Source organism: Oncorhynchus keta, chromosome 12, assembly GCF_023373465.1.
Source record: "Oncorhynchus keta strain PuntledgeMale-10-30-2019 chromosome 12, Oket_V2, whole genome shotgun sequence".
In the NCBI taxonomy this organism is placed as follows: Eukaryota; Metazoa; Chordata; class Actinopteri; order Salmoniformes; family Salmonidae; genus Oncorhynchus; species Oncorhynchus keta.
In genome coordinates this window covers 2,976,439-2,996,398 of record NC_068432.1, presented here as the reverse complement: position 1 = coordinate 2,996,398, position 19,960 = coordinate 2,976,439, and the positions used below count along the sequence as shown (strand labels likewise).

General features: G+C 40.5%; 2 protein-coding genes across 5 annotated transcripts in view; both read right to left on the bottom strand.

The window, feature by feature from the left end:
- The window catches only part of LOC118390873 (protein Shroom3), a 50,141-nt gene extending 45,086 nt beyond the window's left edge, over nt 1-5,055 (bottom strand). For both annotated transcript variants that reach the window (XM_035781582.2, XM_035781584.2), the window contains exon 1: nt 4,868-5,055. The gene's annotated coding sequence lies outside the window, so the exon portion shown is untranslated. The remainder of the gene's footprint in view (nt 1-4,867) is intronic.
- A 1,031-nt stretch (nt 5,056-6,086) lies between these two features.
- The window catches only part of LOC118390872 (AF4/FMR2 family member 4-like), a 38,090-nt gene continuing 24,216 nt past the window's right edge, over nt 6,087-19,960 (bottom strand). For all 3 annotated transcript variants that reach the window (XM_052457611.1, XM_035781581.2, XM_035781580.2), the window contains 15 exons: nt 18,650-18,683; nt 18,464-18,530; nt 18,162-18,260; nt 17,805-17,958; nt 16,757-17,629; nt 13,537-13,622; nt 13,188-13,440; nt 12,778-12,875; nt 12,423-12,486; nt 10,877-11,013; nt 10,388-10,459; nt 10,167-10,260; nt 9,944-9,987; nt 9,542-9,753; nt 6,087-9,278 (listed from right to left, as the gene is read on the bottom strand). In XM_052457611.1, the coding sequence (XP_052313571.1) occupies nt 9,151-9,278; nt 9,542-9,753; nt 9,944-9,987; nt 10,167-10,260; nt 10,388-10,459; nt 10,877-11,013; nt 12,423-12,486; nt 12,778-12,875; nt 13,188-13,440; nt 13,537-13,622; nt 16,757-17,629; nt 17,805-17,958; nt 18,162-18,260; nt 18,464-18,530; nt 18,650-18,683 (2,415 nt within the window). In that variant the 3' untranslated portion in view covers nt 6,087-9,150. The remainder of the gene's footprint in view (nt 9,279-9,541; nt 9,754-9,943; nt 9,988-10,166; nt 10,261-10,387; nt 10,460-10,876; nt 11,014-12,422; nt 12,487-12,777; nt 12,876-13,187; nt 13,441-13,536; nt 13,623-16,756; nt 17,630-17,804; nt 17,959-18,161; nt 18,261-18,463; nt 18,531-18,649; nt 18,684-19,960) is intronic.

Sequence of the window (19,960 nt, the reverse complement as noted above, 5' to 3'; positions counted from 1 at the left end):
CAAAAAACGCTCTAAGATGTGAAAACGCTCTAAAACGGAACCCAAACCGGCTGCGCGCATGCACCATCGTGCATACATTTATTTTGTCCCCCCACAGCAAACGCGATCACGACACGCAGGTTATAATATCAAAACAAACTCTGAACCAATTATATTAATTTGGGGACAGGTCAAAAAGCATTAAACATTTATGGAGATGTAGCTAGTTTGCTTGGACTTGCTAGCTAATTTGTCCTGGGATATAAACATTGAGTTGTTATTTTACCTGAAATGCACAAGGTCCTCTACTCCGTCAAGTCTGTTCACACTGCTATGCTTTATCTTGGCCAGGTCGCAGTTGCAAATGAGAACTTGTTCTCAACTAGCCTACCTGGTTAAATAAAGGTGAAATAAAAAATAAAAATAAAAATTAATCCACACATAAAACAGTCAACCGAATCGTTCTAGTCATCTCTCTTCATTCCAGGCCTTTTCTTCTCTGGAGTTTATATTGCAATAGGCAACTATAATAAATTAGGTGCATGACCGCAACTGACCTCGTCTTTCAGTCCCCCATGTGGATATAACCAAAGGGGTTCCTGCTTCTATAAACCAATGAGGAGATGGGAGAGGCAGGACTTGCAGCACGATCTGGTCAGAAATATAACTGATTTCTATTTTAGACCTTGGTAACGCAGACGCTTGTTGGCGCGTGTGAGCAGTGTGGGTTCAATAATTGAATAACAGATTTCTAATTTTATTTTGCAGCGCTAGCACATGCGACGCGGGTGGTGTAGTCAGCCCGTAAGATGTGAGCTCATCGGTCTGTGGGACCCCAAACCGATCCAAAAGTAGCAGGCATCTTTATATTAGCCTACTTTCTTTCTACTTTCAGAAAATACCTAATCTTGTGTGATAACCGATGCGTCTTCTCCTTCAGTGTTGAACTAAGCATGTAACTATGTTGAGTCTTTGATCAACAAGTAATTTTGCATGCCGAACAACCCAGGCAATATCAGTAGCCTACTCAAACTGTGCACTGTGCCCTGCTTTGCGTGCTGACCAATGAGAGTTAGGCCGCATGTCACCTTCAGCAGTCAAATGTTTGTAAAATGGCTTGCGTAATGTTGGGCTTTATTAGGTAAGTGCCAACCAATGTAATTCGCTAGGTTATTGTTATCAAATGTGCTGTTGAAAATGGTGTTTTACCGGAATAAAGTAGCCTAAGCTACCGCCTGAGAAACGAAACATCTTGCTATATCCTATCTGCTGATCAGGGCTTAGGTTACATTCGATTTTATTTTGAATATTCAGGTTCACCATAAGCAATAGTATTGGTAGTTTTGCTTTAAACAATCAGTGTAGATGGTCATTTTTAGATATACAGGGTAAGTTTACAATTTCATAAAAAGGATAGAAAAGTTCTGTAAAAATGTACAAACGGTCTAAACCATTTGATTTTGAGATGGGGTGAAATACAAAGTTGTGCTATATATTCATTGGCCATGTCATAGCTAATTAAAAAAAAATATATATATTGATACATGAATAGCTCAAACACTATGATAGTGAATTCAGATCAAAGGTGGGTGGACAAAAGGCAAACATTGGCCCCTTAGCTGAGAGTGGGGGATGCCCAGTTTCCCTTATGGCTCAGCGCAGGTGCCTACATACATCACTGACATGTACATCACTCACACACACAATCACACAGAGAGAGAAGTCAGCTCGGACAGACCCAGCTCATGAGCTCCATCAGGAGCAGATTTGAATTTAGAATGGAAAATGAATGTGTTTTTGCAACAAACTTTAGAGGGAGCCCATGTATCTAGGTACGTATCGAATCGTCTTGAGAGCGGGTTGAGAGCTTCCAGGTTCCTTGGTGTCCACATCACTAAAGGGCATATCATGGTCCAAACACACCAACACTATTGTGAAGAGGGCATGACAACACCTATTCCCGCTCAGGAGGCTGAAAAAATTTGGCATGGGACATCAGGCCCTCAAAAACGTATACTGCTGCATCATCAAGAGCACTGGTTGCATCATCGTTTGGTATGGCAATTGCTCGACATTCGACCACAAGGCACTACAGAGGATAGTGGGTAAAGCCGCAAGTGGTACAGGAGCGGCAAGTCTGGCACCAGAAGGCTCCTTAGCAGCTTCTACCCCCAAGCCATAAGACTGCTGAACAGTTAATCAAATGGCTAACCGGACCCCCCCCCCTACCTACATGTACATATTACCTCAATTACCTCAACTAACCCTTTCCCGTTAGTTTATTTAGCACATTTTTCTTATTTACTTTAAAACTGCATTGTTGGTTGCACTTCACAATAATGTTCTATTTGGCATATGTAACAAAGAAAATGTTATTTAATTTGAAAAGGAAAGATGCACATCCCTAATGAATCCTAATACAAAACACACCATACTGAGTCTGGGAAGTATAACAAGTTGGAAATTCTCAGGTACTTCCAGGAGATGTAGTCAACTGTGACATAATACTGACTGACTGACCCAGGGTGATCAGCCTTTTCAGATGATAGGCATACTCAGCAGTACAGAATACTGTACTTGAAAGATGAGCTGCTGCATAACGTAGGTATGTACTGGTGAGACGGACAATGTCAGGGTGAGGGAGAATGTGACAGAAAATAAGTGCCAGAGATAGCGTGGGGGACGAGAAGTATGCTGCATGTGTTTCGCCTACGAGTGTGTGTGTTGCATGCGAGTGTGTATGCAAACGCATTCCCTGGCAGACCTGTGGGTGCAGAGTTGTGTCCTGACCAGTGCTGAGCGTGCCAGACCGGACAGGACACAGAGAGGCAGTGTTCACCACGCATGAGTGATTTAGTTTCAGCATCAGGACAAAACCCCAGTGTCTGGTTTCCCCCAAAACAACACAGAACAATGGGTGTCATTTTTGTTCCCACTTTAAATTAAACATACAAAAGTCATTAGCCTAAAAGGCCCTCCTTGCATTATTCAACCAGATCTAAAGTAACAGCATTCCTTCAATTTGAGACATGATATGTTGATAGACTGGCCCATCATTACAGAACTAGTCTACACTATAGTTAAATTATATTAGTTATAGCCTCATGAAAATACAATAAATATATTATACACTAATAATACATAGAATTATTAAATGGTATAGTGGAGGAGATCAATACATTGCTTAGGGATGGTTTACAAATACACCTCTTGAGATATCCTTTGCTAAATCAATTATCGATCTCAACTTCCTAAGTATGATCAATTAGACTATAATCTCAGTCCCATTAGCAGACACATTAGCAGATCTGAAAATACTTTTAAGACATATGCGTGGTGTAAAGCAAAACATTGTACTTGGATGGTTACAATTACTATGTAGTTATGTAATTTTACCATTTAATAAATATCACAACAACAAAAATGCTTCATTATACTTATGTAGATACAGTTTGGGAAATATTTTCAGTAAATAAAGCATTTTGAAAACAATGATACAATAAAAGTGCAATTTTTATCATTTTTATCAGACGATAGGGTCTCTTTACATTAAGCATCACTCCGTCAAGGGAAATATTGTATTGTTTCTAACAAATATGCTATATCTACATATATTTCAGGATGTTGTGTATCCCTGGAAATATTATGAATTAATGTAAATATTATACTTTTTAAAACATAGCTTGTCCCAAAAAACATATTCTCTTGGCAGAACTTATGGGTTAAGTTGAGTCAATGGGACAGGGTAAGTTAACCTACACATTTCTGTACTGAATAAAATATTACCACTACCTTTTTAAAACCATGTCTATCTTTACTTCTCAAACACAATTCAACACAATCACAATTGCTTTTTTGTCTTTTCAGCAAAATTCAACACAGGCTTAACACCTAACAAACACTTTGTACTTAAAAATAAATAATTGAAACATAGGCCAAGACCTGTTGTTAACTCATATTCCAATGATAATGCCTTGAATTTTTCCTGGGAAGAAAACACTTAAATTTGCTAAACTTGCCATGGGCTTACCCCATGGCCATTGGCTCAACTTGCCCAGGGCAAACATTTTGACGATAAGAACACACTTATGCTAGGTTTAGGACCTCATAATGAAGCTTAGAGACCCCAACCGATTTATAGAACAATCTAATAGCTGCAATATGTAATTTTTTGGGCAGCCATACCAAATTCACATAGAAATGTTAGTTACAGATCTGTCCTTTTCAAAGAAAGCAAGTCTAAGAAGCGGTAGATATGTTCTATGTGCAATATTTCTATGCTTTCCATAATTAAGTTGAATTTGTCCTTTTACTTTTGGTTTTGCACACCAGCTTCAAACAGCTGAAAATACAATATCATAGGTTATTGAAAATATATTTCACAGCAGTTTAAAATGGTACAATAATTCTCTACACTATGCTTGTTTTCCCACAAACTGAAATTAGGCGAACTATTCAAATTTTTGCAACCGGGAAACGGCAGTGTGATTTCTGCATATTGCACATTTAAAATGATCTACTTCGGTTTAGTTATTAAGCATCATGAAACCTCTAACACAATATATTCATTTGACTTGGTGAAAATTCGTTTTTTGAACCCAACTTGTTTACCACTTTCTCCATGAGTTTTTTTTCCATCACAGACTTCTTGAAATGATGACCTCTTCTTAAATATTTGGTCTAATGATTAATGTTGCGTATTGGTTTCCTAGAAACAATGGTGGCTGAATTGAACTCTTTGGCTCAATTTACCCCACTCTGCCCTACAGCTTTATAATCAGTATCCTAAATAGCAAAACTATTCCTGGCCAGGAGGACCGAAACTGTAACAGGTTGGTGGAGAGTACGATACCGATACACCTGCTAAACTTCATAATAATAAACATACCTGGGTGCTCGACGTTGGCGGTATCTGCGAATCCTTGTGTCGCTCAGGTGAGATGAATGTTATTTTTTACTCGAACTGAATAAAAACTTTCACCTGTTTGAAAATATGAAACAAATGGTCTTTGAGAAAGAACACAGCGAATACGCTTCCCGTATGGCTACCTTGGCCACACAGGAAAGAAAAGCCTGAAAGGTAATAGAATTGCATCCAGCCCAACCAATGGGCAGATGAGTGGGCGGGGCTTTCCGAATACTAGCCCTTGTATGAAATATTCCGCTTAGAAATGGATTGGATTTGAACTCCTAACTCCTATCATATTTCAAATTATTTATTCAAACATAAAGGTGAGTTTAAATGTTATTCATCTCCAACCCATATAAGTAGGTTATACAAGCTGAAGGTCATCGGACAGGTTAAGAAATGCCTGTGGAATGTTTGTACAATAAGCAACAAAGTTTCTTACACACCATAAAGGCCAACTACAGCCTGTTCTTGTCTTTAATTGTAAGACATTAACTTTATTTAATAGGGAAGCCCTTTAGAAATTAGTGTGCATATAATCTGAACATCAGTGTCTATTCCCTTGGCACAAAAGAGTTAATGTTCCCCAAGAAGTGCAATGTGGGTTGAAAGTAGCTAATCATTTTTAAGAGCCTTTGTATACTAGAGCTATACAAACTACTTTGTTTCAGTAATGCACGGCCTAGCATCGTTAAGCACACGCTCTATTGCCGAGGACCCGACAATGTTGTTAAACCACTTACAGAGAAAGTAACCATGCAGATGCATGGTCACTCCAGAACACATCTATTTTTACTGTTGATCGGTTTTGGGATACTTCCCCTCAGATGACCAGGGGACTTTGTCAGGCAGATCAGAAAGCCCCACTTGGCATTTTACAATGTTTCCAAGACAGGTTCCAAGGTAAACACAGTCAATGTAGTGACATTACAATTCATGTCCACAGGGTGGCAATTCAGGCCTTGGAACAACAGGTACAAGAGCCAGTATGACTAGCCTTAAAGGGGGGGGGGGGGTTCCAGATATGTGGGGTTTCTTAAGAGAAGCCAGCTGCCATTTAAGGGCTCGGTCTTAAAATGTGTTGTGTGTTGTGTTCAATGAATGAGGTTTCTACAATCAACCAAAATCACATTCTTAAATACATCTACATCCAAGTGTATTGACATAATGGTACAATGTATTGGAAACCACAGGTAAATGAAACATAACCATATATATTTTATTCTCAATACAGTAAAATACAAATTATATTCAGGACAGACTCAGAAATCCCATTAGTAACAAGTAATACTTCACAAGAGATTTTAAATGACATGTTATTCCAAGTTTGAATAACAAACTCATAAGAGTACCTTTACTTAATATTGCATCCATAATACATCTGTTATCAATAGTTTAAAACTAACCCAATTAAAACTACTGTACTTTGTATGCTGATGAGACAGTTAAAAATAAGTACAACATACTGTATAAACTTCTACAACTGCTTGACATACAGACATATCTCAAAAGACATCTCGGATCAATTTCAAAAGGGCTAGAGCTTTCTCACGTAAAGTAGAAACTGAGATGCTTTTCTTATGAACAACTGTACATCTCACACCAACATCCATCCATTCAATCTGATCAGCAATATACATGGCATGGATTTAAATGTCTCCATATCAAATACAGAAAAGACAATATTAGCACTTGATCTAAAGACATCAATGATGATAATGCTTATGACAATGACAGACATTGGTGAAGCAGGAGACAAGGCATACAATACAGTAACAAAAATGATTAATAAACATATTGATATACAGTGTTCAGAGACTCAAGTGTCACCTAACATTTTTTGAAGAAAAAGCTCAGAAAATGTGCATATAATCTCAAAATGTATTTACAACTGAATTTCAATACAAATGTTAAACTGTAGTAGAAATTTACCCTAAAAGAAATATTTTATATACAATTTATACATATTTGTATTTAAATAGAGACATGCAAGTGTTAAGTCTTTCTATTGAAGGTCAGAACATTTCATTTTACCCTGGATTTATTCAAGTTATAACTAACTATACTTACATTGAAATATGGTATCAAACAACCCACACAATATCTTTCAAACACTTAAAATAATAGTCAGTAAAAGCCAAACAAAGGAAATAAAATGGTTGACAAGCTAAAGTGGCAGAAAAACAAATACATATGAGTGAAAGCCTTGTGAGAAATATACATCTGAATAGGATGGAACACAAGCCTTGCAGCTGTACTTAAAAGTTTACCAGTGTATGAAGACATGGCTACATGAACACACACACACCCAGAGAACTATCTGAGAAAAGTGGCCTCCAGCTTAAGGTATAAAATGGCTTAAGCCATCCATGTTTGGTTACAAAAGCAGATGTATACCAGTAAATCGGTGGACAAGCATGAGGCATAAGCTAAAAGCATTGGACATTTGTGTCAAACAAAATAGGTTTTGGCCAACAATTAAAAAGTGGAAATTCCTGATTTCAAACTAAAAGCCAAAAAAAGGATTTACAAAGATTTTACTTTTAAAAAATCCTGCATAGATAAAACATCTTCCATTACTCTGAGTGCAAGAAGAAATAACAGTTTCCCCAAAATTAAAGACCAGGGTGCCAATGAGAAAAAGGTACTAGTGTTTCCAGCATGTGTATATTATACATGGGCTAATAGGAAAAAACCCTTCATCATACAATACCACTTATGCATCAAGTTCACTTTTCTGTTGCCTTGTTGCAAAACTAATGACAATACAAAATAACATAAATATTAGGGCAGTTTACCACTATAGTAGCTCAATCTAACCTGTACCATAAATATAGACCATAGATTACATTTCTATATTTTGTAATACACAAATTACTATTACGCTATGTAGAGAACCCAGGAACAACTTTTAAACATTAAATTAAGTATGACAGTTTCATATTCAATACAAATACTTTGCATTTCAAGCCTAACAATCTGAAAGTTAACAACTTTGAACAGAGTAACTGCTTGGTACATAAATAAAATATATATTGGCCATGTACTTTGTGATTGGAATATAACACTCATGAACTTACAAGTCGATCTATGTATGGCTAATAAGCACCACCAATGTGTATGCTATTTAACCTATAAAAAGAATTGTAGTCTTAAAATGCAAGTGCATTCATGTCCTTCCTTGCAGTAAGTATCTGCTTTTGCCAGGCAATTTTTGAAGAAACTATACAAATAATTACATTGTGTTTCAAGGATAACATTTGCAATACCAACCACACACCCTGCTGCGCCTTAGAAAAATACAGCAACCCTTTCCGGTACAAACCTATAAGGAATCAAATAGAACAATAACACCTTGTTTAGAAATTAATGATCTCTCTGGGCAATTCATCAACAACAAAAAAAAAAACTTTCCACTACAGTCAAACTAGATTTCATAGGAAGAAGAACTCATTGACAAATAGGAAATGTTTCTTCAGAGCGATGAAAGTAACTTAAACAAAATCAATTGAATGGTGTATCACAGGCGAACGCCAAATGTGGTCATCTGTGCGCTACCTCCCCTTCAACTGGCAACTGTTAAGAGTAATGTGTGCATGCGTCAGTGATATCTGTCAGGCAAACCAAGCTTTCGGTCACTTCACACACCATCAAGACTGTCTTCAACCCACTGATCACAGCTAGCGTCCAGTACAATTCCAAAAAGTTACATTTGGAAGCCTGAAATAACTCTTTAAAATGTCTCCAAATTTGATTTGAAACAGTTGATTTGATCAAACCATTTCAATCCCCACCAAATTGGCTGGATCTGCATTTCAAAACATGGTATATTCTAGTTTCCTGTAGATCAGATACAAGGCACAAAAAAAAGATAAGAGACTAACCTTAGTTTTAAAGCACCTTTGGTTTGAAGGAAGTACTTTGGTAAAAAAAAAAAAAAATCTATATATAAATAAAAGTAAAATGTGAATAATGTGCTTATAGCCTATAGAATTGTGTATTTCATCTAAAATAATTCTGCAGAAGCGTTGTGCCAAATAGAACAGTGACTTTCTTTTGCAAAACCCAAAGATATGACAAAGACCACTAATAGTGGATTTGCTAGTATGTACAGATAGCTTAATCCTCCCACCCCACCTCGTAGATCTAAGATGCTCAATATCGCTCAGTGTTTTTGGCAAGCTGGTGTAGAAAATGGACACAGTGTTATAGTTCATGTGTGTATGGAGGGGCAGTGGGGATGGGGGGGGTTATAGCATCCTTCAGGGAATGAGCTTAGCGTCCAGCCGCAACCAGTGTAGGCCCTGCCGTGTGAAGCGCACCAGTTCAGTCATGCTGCTGGTGTTGAAGATCAGAGGGCCCATCACCTTGTCCAGTTCCGTGAAGAACTCTGCAAAATAGACAGGGTAAGCAAGGTAAGCACTTAACAGTCAGAGACCTCTTGCCTAGGAATGGCTTGCCAGCTCAACACTTAGTTTTTATCTAATAGTAGTATTCAATTATTTTATCTAACGTCTTAAAACAAGCACTAGATAGGATATTGATACCTTGGAAGTTGGGCTAACACTGCCATATGCATACTATACAGGAGACCCCCCACGTCTAGTTTCTTCTTGTGCTGATGAAGCTGATAAGAGGGAGTGAGTCAGGTACCTTTCTGCTCTTTTGCCAGCTGCTCTGCTTGGTCCCACACCTCGGTGGCATAGAGGAAGTTGGAGGTGACCTGGACGTAGCTGGCAGCCATCTGGTGGATGCGTTGGGGAATGGTGACCGAGGAGCTGCCGCTGGATGTGCCTGAAGAGTAGCTACCGGCACTACCTGGGGACAGCTTGGGAGAGACTGGAGAGGGCATGCCAGCCGCTTTACTGAAAGACAAAAGGTAGATGCAGATGGATGGTAAGAGGATAATCATAACCGCTCAAAATTAGATTTTTCCACCATGATTCAGCATTTACATCTGGACCATTAATTGATGACTCTCACTTCCTCACAAGTGAAATACATTTAAGAAGACTGTTGGTCTCAAGACAGCATGCAACAACGAAAATGTCTTACTTTCCCATTCCAGGAGAGGGCGCTTGGGTGTTACTCAAGGAATTCTGAAAAACGCAAATTGAAATGCAGAATAAACACGAGCAATTTGATATAAACAAATAAACATAAGCAATGCAACATGAATGTCTGTCATTCTTCTGATCCATACAACAATAAATTAAGGGAATGCACACTTAAGCAAAAATATCACAACTCTGAACTTGTACCAAGGATAATAAATTACCTTCAGGTGCTCCGTGAGTGTTTTAGAGTATTTCAGTGCACTCTCCTTCCTCAGCTTGAACAGTCGCAGGTAGAGGAGGGACTGGCATCGCAGGCTGGAGTGGGAGGGAGGTAGGGATGAATGAACTTTAGCAGAGTGACTCAATGAGCAGTAGCACAATGACACTAATGTCCATACACGCTCTAAATGGAATCTATTGAGTGATGAGTCAGGACACCTACCACAACACGGCTAACCGTTTATCTGCTGACGTAGCGTCTGGGGCCATGTAGCTCTTTAACTTCATAGTGTACCTAAGACATACACACAGACAGAGACAGAAAGAAAGAGAGTGAGAGACTAATGACTGGTTCTCAGTAGGTCTGTCTGGCAATGCCACACAAGCACTCTTAAGAGGTTTCATAATATTATGGTATACTGTCAATTCAGTTAATTATTTGTCCATTTGTACAATTTTGGGTACATTGTGTCTTTATGAAAAGGTAATTGCTACTGTGAAGAATTTCTACTTGATATCAAATTGTATTGGTCACATACACATATTTAGCAGATGTTATTGCAGATGTAGCGGAATGCTTGTAAAACAAAATAATGGAAAGTTGCTTTGGAGCTAGAAGCAGAGCTGCCATATCTGTCAGCGATATCATGTTGAAAATATGTTAAAACATGTCGTAAAGAAGCTGTCGAGAAACGCAGCCATTTGTTCTTACTTGATGAGCTCCACGGTCTCGGCATACATAGGGAAGGGGGACTTAGCCTCCTGAGCACTCTTCTCCAGTGCGTTTCCGCACTCAATAAAGGACACCACAGCATCCAGGTAGTACACAGCCTTCTCAAACCGGTCCATCTGCACACAGCAGCAACACACATTAGGAAAACCGGCTCTTATGCAACTGATTCCCTCTCACTAATCGAGTAGACAGTTAGTAGCAAGGGGAACGCTTCATGACCAATGCTTGTGGTGAAAGCAACGTTGTAATAAACATGGCAGACTTAAAATGTCATGAGTATTATGTAGATTTCTAATACAAATATTTGATGGTTTCCCTGGATACCTGAGAATGGGGCTAGACAGGCTCCCGTCTCCCAATAAGAACAGTGAGATACACGTAAGTATCTGATTATAATCCCCAGGTGAATTATTGATACCAAGTGTGGACAATTATAGCTCATCTAGCTGCTCTACTTTCAGTAGCCAGAGGACCCAAAAAGAGGATGCAAAAGCATGGAATAGTAAAACCATTAAACTCTTCTATTCCAGAGAGTGTGTCCAAAATAATTACTAAATTCCCTAGCTTTTCGTGAAAAACAGTTGTCATACTCTAGGCCCTCATATTCAACTCTGGATCTCAAAGCCAGTTGCACTGCTTTTTTTCTCCTCCATTATTTCCCTCTAATCAAGGACTGACTTGGACCTGGGACACCAGTTGTGTGCAATTACCTATCAGGTAGAACAAAAACCATCAGGCTCCGGACCTTGTAGGGTAAGCGTTGAATGCCCCTGCTCTAGGGTGTCCAAACAAAAACGCACCTTTTGACCAATGGGTCAATGTCTCTATCATAATCCGTTCAAAAGCTATTGGAGTGTATAACCTTGTAGGATGGCCAGAATTAGGGTGAGGGAAAAAAGTGGTCAAAAATCTGGAAAATTGCATCGTGTCAGCAAGGCTGGATTCTGGGCTACTGGCTATCTGACAGGCTCACTTTCCCGTTGAACTCGGCAGCTTCTCGAATTCGTAGGACAGAAAACATTAGAGGTAAGATGGATATCGATTTTGAGTCATCAATATTTTAGTATAAGCGTTTAATATTAATTCGACATTCCTGTTTGAAAATGTCTCACAAAAACAAGTATCTCTCTGAAATGTCAACGGACCACTGAGCGTATACCACGCTGCTTATTTTCAAAGCCTTTCACATTTAACTCAGCTCGTGTCATGCTAATATAGCTTTTAGCAACAAACAGAAACAACGTTGAAGATGACAACCACAAATTGTGAAACCTTCAAAAGTTGTTACAAGAAACCCGCACCACTATGTCAGAGCTCGGTGCTTATTATCGGATGTATTAGGTTACGTAATCCGACTTCTTGGATATAAATGCTAAGTTAGAGAAAGAACCCACTGAACAATTCAGAACGTGACTAGTCATATTTGTCTTGGTAAAATAAGGAAATTACATTTCATCAACCAAAGAGCATTTTCAGCCCTACATGCTCTTGGTTTCACATTAGAGCTAACACAACCGTTTCTTACCAGTGCATCTGCATTGTGTTTCAGTTTCTTGGCCTGTTGTAAGTAGTGATCCGCAGAGTGAACTCTGAAAAAGATCAGGTTCCCCAGTCAGTTATTGCATTCGTTTCCTGTATGCCCAAACTTAGAAAAATAACATACAAATGTTTGAGTATACTCTCTAAACAACTATGCACAAGGTTTCTTCGCCACAGCAAGTGGACGGACCCTTCCCACTGAGCTTTTAAACTGGTAATGTATGGCATCTCTGTTTTACACTGGCACATCCATTCCCCATATCCCAGGCAACCCTATCCCCTGCAGCTCTACATGCTGAATGGCAGTGGGTTATCCACAGTGGAGAGATGGCTCTTCTTACCTGTCCTCAAACAGCAGCTTTGATCTCAGGGACTTTGAGCCGTCCGAGGAGAGCCGTGGCACAGCAAGCTTGTTATCAGAGCCCTTTGAGGATTTCTCCTGCGGAGAGACAACGTTTATAATCCTATTCCTACGTGGGCTATTTTATGTGACAATGTGATGGGAATAACAAATCATGCCGTGGTGAAAGTGGTGAGCTACAAATATTACATTTGTTTCCTTCCCAAATGTATTTGCAGTCGGTGGACATTTTGTGTGACACTTGAGCCAGAATAATACTCAGCTGGTAAAGGGCACACACACACACACACACACACACACACGTTTGGATAAAATGGTGTCATAAGTAGAGCATGACAGTGTGCAGCCCACATAGACTGACAGGCAGACTAGACTGACACACCCACATACCTTGCCCTCCCGGCTGCTCCTGCCCTGCTTGTCCTCGCCCTTCCTGTGTTTGGAGGTGGAGCTGCTCTTGGTGCTGTGGCCTCCCTCCTTACCGCTGCTGGCTCCGCTGGACAGGGAGGTGGAAGACTGGCTGACCGTCCGCTTGCGGCTCTGGTGCTCTGCCTTGGGTGTTCTCTGCAGCCCTCCTGACCCTGATATGGAGGGAGAGGGCACCGGCTCTTCCTTCACTTTGGCCTCCATTGCCCTCTTAGACCTGGTGTGGGTTGTTTTCAATTTTAGCATTCAATGTTCATGTTGGGTTGCAGAATTTAAGCATGTGATGGTATGGTTTGAATAAAAAGTCACTCACTCTTTGCTGCTGTTCTTGTGATGAGATGAGGATTTGTCTTCAAGTCTGGACTTCTTGCTATCAGGCTTGGTGCTCTCGTCATCATTCTAAAGTGAATAACAGGGGAGGGGAAAGGATGATTTATTGTGGGTGCATTTGAAAGGCCTGTAAGGAATGGGGTCCTTGGTATTTGACTGGGTATCAACTGAACATGAAATATCACATTCTATTTTCTAGGTCATAAACATTAGGAAGATGGCCAAAACGTATTGACATTCAAGCTTAACCCATAAGACTCAAAGCCCTGTCTAAGCCAGGGGGGTGTTTTGAGAAGGATAATTTTGCCATTTGATTTGGAGTTGTAAGATCCCTTGTATAACGTATACAAATTATATTTGGCCTTACTGCTATTAGCCCATACAAACACATTGAATAACATATTCACTACAAGTTTGGTCTGAAGTATCTATCCAATATCAGAGATTTTTTTTTAAATCCTGATTTCATTTTTATTACATGTATTTAAAATCACTTATTTGTGTCACTAAACAGTCTCCATATATTAATTCCATACATATTTTGACTGGTTTTTGCCTATTTTGTTAGTTAGATCGAGTTCCAAACCTCTGCCAATAAGGCTAATTTTCAGTTTTCCTCTTCCCACTCAGACCACTCCAAAACAGTCCTGGCAAAATTATTGCTTGAGAAATTGGTCTTTGCTAAGAAACAATTTTTGTTTTAAATTAAAATGGTCAAATTAAACAATCACAGTAAGGTACCTATGGGTGTATTTGTACTTGTTCCCTTTCAGCTAATTTGTGAACTCATTTTTTCGTGCAGTGCGAACACTCCAAAGTAACTCAGACCCCCCAAAAGAGCCGCCGAAGCGAACGGAGACCATCTTGAGAGGTGGTCTGAGTTTGGTTCGCTTGACTGCAGTACGGTTCCCTTTTTTTAGGGCAATGTGAACACAAAGCTCTACAGGTTCCCTTGTCATTATTCCTGCACCACACACTTGACTACTGCAACACCTTTTCCCCTGCCATAAGCCCTGACATTGAGCCACAAAAGAGAGAAGATGATGTGCAGGTTCATGGAGAAAAAGAATGTGGCGTTTTTGGATAAAGATTAGCGATTTTCAAGGATGCACAGAAATGCAAAAATATGTTTTGTACTGGTACAATGTTCAGATTATGTGATCTATAGGCTAAGAGAGCTTCATAAACGGTTTATCTGATTTGAATACTTTGAGACGACAAAATTTGGTGAGAATCACAACATAGGGTACAAAATCAAGGTCCTTGCAATCTGCAATCCTTGGGACATCCTAACTCCGACGTTATCCTATTGAAGTTAACCATTGTAAATATTAAGGTAAGAGTTAAGGTTAGGTAAGGGTTCAGGTTAGGATTTAAGGTATGGACATCCGAAGGAGCCCGGATAGCACTAACCACAAACCTACATTCAATTAAAGCATTATTTAATCTGCATTATTGGTCTGCTATTTATTCTGTTACCAATGATTTTCAGCTGTTCGAAGCTGGTGTAGAAAACCAAAAGTAAAAGAATCAAAAACGAAACATAAGGGGAAGCATAGAAATACTGCACATAGAAAAAGATCTACTGCAACTTAGACTTGCATTCAAACGAGAATGGCAGATCTATAACTCACATATGTATGTGAATTTGGTAGGGTCGCCCAAAAGGTTACATATTACCGCTTTAAAGGATAACAAATAAATAATTCAACCTCATCATCTCCAGCATCACCCCAACGTGTGAAAATGGCACATTTTTATGTTTTGTAGTAAAAAAGATACAGGAACATAAATGTTTCCAATGACATCATCAACCAATAAATAGACCATTAGTAGGCAATTCCTACTCATAACTGGTTAAAATCACATGATACACACTGAATGGAATCTTCCTCTTTTTTTTACTACAAAACATAGAAACGCGCCATTTTCATGTTGATGTTAGTAAGGGTGGTGTTGGAGATGACTATGAAGTAGAAAAATTGCGAAATGTCCCTTTTACTAAATGCAATCAACACTATATATACACACACACAAAATGATGTGGACACCCCTTCAAGTTAGTTGATCCGGCTATACACCGGTTGCTAACGGGTGTATAAAATCAAGCCCACAGCCGTGCAATCTCCATAGACAAAAATTGGCAGTAGAATGGCCTTACTGAAGAGCTCAGTGACTTTCAACTGGCATCGTCATAGGATGCCACCTTTCCAACAAGTCAGTTGGTCAAATTTCTGCTCTGCTAGAAATTCCCCAGGTCAACTGTAAGTGCTGTTATTGCGAAGTGAAAACACAAGCTCACAGAACGGGTCCACCGAAGTGCGTAAAAATTGTCTGTCCTTGGTTGCAACACTCAGTACAGAGTTCCTAACTGCCTCTGGTAGCAACGTCAGCACAAGAACTGTTAGTCTGGAGCTTCATGAAATGGGTTTCCATGGCTGAGCAGCCGAACACATGTGCAATGCCAAGCGTTGGCTGGAGTGGCGTAAAGCTCACCGCCATTGGACTTTGGAGCAGAAGAAACGCGTTCTCTGGAGTGATGAATCACGCTTCACCATCTGCCAGTCTGGGTTTGGCGGATCTGGGTTTGGCAGATGCCAGGAAAATGGTAGCTGCCCCTATGCATATAATGACATTCTAGACAATTCTGTGCTTACAACTTTGTCACAACAGTTTGGGGAAGGCCCTTTCCTGTTTCAGCATGACAATGCCCCCCACCGTGCACAACATGTAAGTAGGTATATCTAGCTGTTCGATAACACATTCTGATGGACGGGCTTGTCCTGCACTTTCTAAAAACCCAGAGTGCATTGAATGAATGTTGGAAAAAGATCTGGGTTCCTTTCTAAACATAGCAATGTGAATGCAAAAATGACTTGGACCACAAAATAGGTGAAATAGTGAACTGGCAAAAGCATCAAGTCCTCTTTCAAATTCAAGAGCAGTGTGAATACAAAGAACTGAGTTATTTTGCTTTCTTTTTTTTTTTTACCCCAGAGTTTACTTTAAAAGTACAGATATTGGTCCTCGTTAAAGAGGACTATATGTGAAAACACCCTAATGGTTACCCAGAAATTATTTGATATTGAGATAAACAGCTGGATTGAAAATGTAACAGACTTTGTCATAACAATCTTTTTCACCAATGTGAATAGGAAAGTCCTAACACGGCATGAAGAGCAGTGTGCTGTGGCAGGCCATACCTTGTGTTTCCTCTTGCCCTTACCGGAGCTCTTCTCAGTGGGCTGCTTCTGGAAGTCCTTGTCTCTGTCCAGGGAGCAGTCCCTCTCTACTTTGGGCTCTAGCAGGTCTTTGTAGGGCCGTCCAGGAACGCGGGAGAGCAAGCTCAGGTCGATCTTCACCATGAGCACCTGCTGCTGCCTGATGGGAAAGCGGTCATCCGGATCGCTGAGAGGAGAGAGCAGTTCCTTCTCTTCCATAGGAGAGAACACACACACTGGAGTCCTGATGCTCTCTGTGTACTTGGGGGTCTGAGACGATGAGGGAATGCTGTCGTTCTCCTCCGATTCTGAGGAGGAAGAGTCTGTGTCCACAAACTCCCGGGACTTCTGGGAAGTCTTGGTGGGCGCCTTGCTCTTTCGCTTGTCAACAGCCGGTCTGGGTGAGGACTTGGGCTCCTTCTTGATGTTTGGTTTGCGGGAGCCCTTGGTGGCGGCCTTGGGCCGATGGGGAGGGATCTCAGGAGCGGGTTCACTCTCAACCCTCAGCCCCCCCTTTGGCTCCTCCACCACCGGGGGCTTCTCAGACTTTTTCGGCTGTTTTTTACCCACTGTTCTGCGCTGACCCGGGCCACCCTCACTCTGAGCGGGAGATTTCTGCCGGCCACGGCCGCTCTCTGAGCCCTTCTGTGCTGCCCTCAGGTCCCTGCTAGGTGTAGGCGCCCCTGAGTCTTTAGACCCGCCCTGCCCACTGTAGCCACGGCCTGAGCTCTGGTCCCGCCCCTCCTTCTTGTACTTGGTGGGTACATTACTGTCCACTGGGGAGGCCGGGGAGAACTGCTTGGCTTTCTTAAACCAGTTGTCCAACTGCCATTTATTAGCTGTGGCTGGTTCAGGCTGTGGGGAGAAGTGTAGAAATTTGGACAGGGATCTACTACATCATATTCTGCATGCCTTATCAGGTCAGGTGCCAGAAGGTAAACCTTACTGACAAGTGACAACCCTTGGTTATAATACAATAATGTAATAACTGGTCCAGAAGATGGTAGGTGAAAAGGAAAACTAGGCCTACCTCTGGTGATGCCGGGCGAGGGGGCTCATTGGCCTCGCTATCCGTGGAGCTGCTCTCGCTCTCGCTGTCCGACCCTGAACTGCTCTCTGAGCCACTGTGACTGCTGGAGTCATCCCGCGAGTGCACCGCTCCCTCGCTGTTATTACTGTTGTTACTGTGGGAAAGAGACAGGTAAACGCAGTAAGTTAGTGGACAGTAGGCCAGGGCCGTTCATGTGGAGGCATCCTCAGTTAGTAGTTACACATGGAAATAGCTAGCTATTTTTATAGGATTTATTTCCAGTTCTGAGGGGGGTGAATCGTATCAAGAACTTGAGCTCCAATGAGTCGCAGTCTGAGAGACGAGTAAGGCCACTACCTTGCTGATGCGTTTCTGGAGGCGTTTTTGGCCGAGTCCTGTTCTCCATCACTGTCCTCATCACTGCTGAGCTTCAGGTCATCTTCCAGCAAAACATTACTGGAACATTACAAGGCCGTGGAAGTTACACATTAACAACACATATTGCTTCATTACCACACAAACAACTACAGGGAGAACTAAGCAATATGGCTCCTATCCTGTGTCCCTCAATGTTTGTGGATCCTCTGTCAACTGTGTCACGATCATGAAGAAGCTAGCCATAATGTTCTTAGAGATTTACAGGGTGAAGGGACACTCACTTGGCCTGATCTCCATCGCATGGCGCTGCCTTGGACTGGTGACTGCTCGATGTCTTGGTTGGTCTCTCTGGAGGTGAGGGAGGGTGAGAAGAGAACTCATTACCATTATGACAATGGTGAAATCAACCTGCATCCAGAGGTTCAAAATGTGTGAGACTTGAATGTAAAGTGCTGGGAAATACTTACTGTGTGCACCAGGAAAACTTGCGTGCTGGGTGTCCTAAAAAGATAATCAAGATATTTTTTGTTGATACAAAGACATTACATGCCTTTATAATTTCAACCACACTCATTACTACAAAAACAGCTACTTTTTGATTATGGTAGTGTTTAACTATATGGCATTTTCTTTATTCCCATATTTCACTGAAAATACATATTGCTTTGTTGTACTTTTCACACTCTCTCTCTCATGTCATCTATTCAGCCGGCACAATGTTTTGACTAGTCATTGGTACAATAAGATACAATTTATTTTTAATGGATGTCTGAATAGCATTTGTTAGGCCAACAAAACAGTACCGGTCAAACGTTTGGACACACCTACTTATTCCAGGGATTTTTTTATTTATTTTTAATATTTTCTACATTGTAGAATAATAGTGAAGACATCAAAACTATGAAATAGTTATATTTGCACACTCTTGGCATTCTCTCAACCAGCTGAATGAGGAATGCTTTCTCAACAGTCTTTAACCTCTTGGATTTAGGGGGCGCTATTTTAATTTTTGGATGAAAAACGTTCCCGGTTTAAACAAGATATTTTGTCACGAAAAGATGCTCGACTATGCATATAATTGACAGCTTTGGAAAGAAGACACTCTGACGTTTCCAAAACTGCAAAGATATTGTCTGTGAGTGCCACAGAACTGATGTTACAGGTGAAACCCAGATAAAAATCCAACCAGGAAGTGCTGCATTTTTTGAAACCGCCTCATGCCAATGACTCCTTATATGGCTGTGAATGAGATACGAATGAGATTGTTTTCCACGTATTCCCCAAGGTGTCTACAGCATTGTGACGTCTTTTTAGGCATTTCCATTGAAGAATGGCTGTAAGGGACCATATATAGCATGTGGTCACATGGTGTCTCCCGCAGAAAACCTTGCGCAAAATACTGAGGTAGCCATTTTTCCAATCGCTTCTTATGAGAAACCAATTGCCTCGACGGATATATTTTCGAATATATATGTTAAAAACACCTTGAGGATGGATCCTAAACAACGGTTGCCGTTTCTGTCGATATTATGGAGCAAATTTTGAAAAAAAGTTTGGCGTTATAGTTGTAGCATTTTCCAGGTCGATTTCTCAGCCATGCATGATGAAGAAACGTGAGCTATTTCGTCTACAAAAATAATCTTTTTGGAAAAAATGAACATTTGCTATCTAACTGGGAGTCTCATGAGTGAAAGCAGCTGAAGTTCTAGAAAGGTAAATTATTTAATTTGGTTGCTTTTCTTATTTTCGTGAAAATGTTGCCTGCTGCCAGCAGAGCC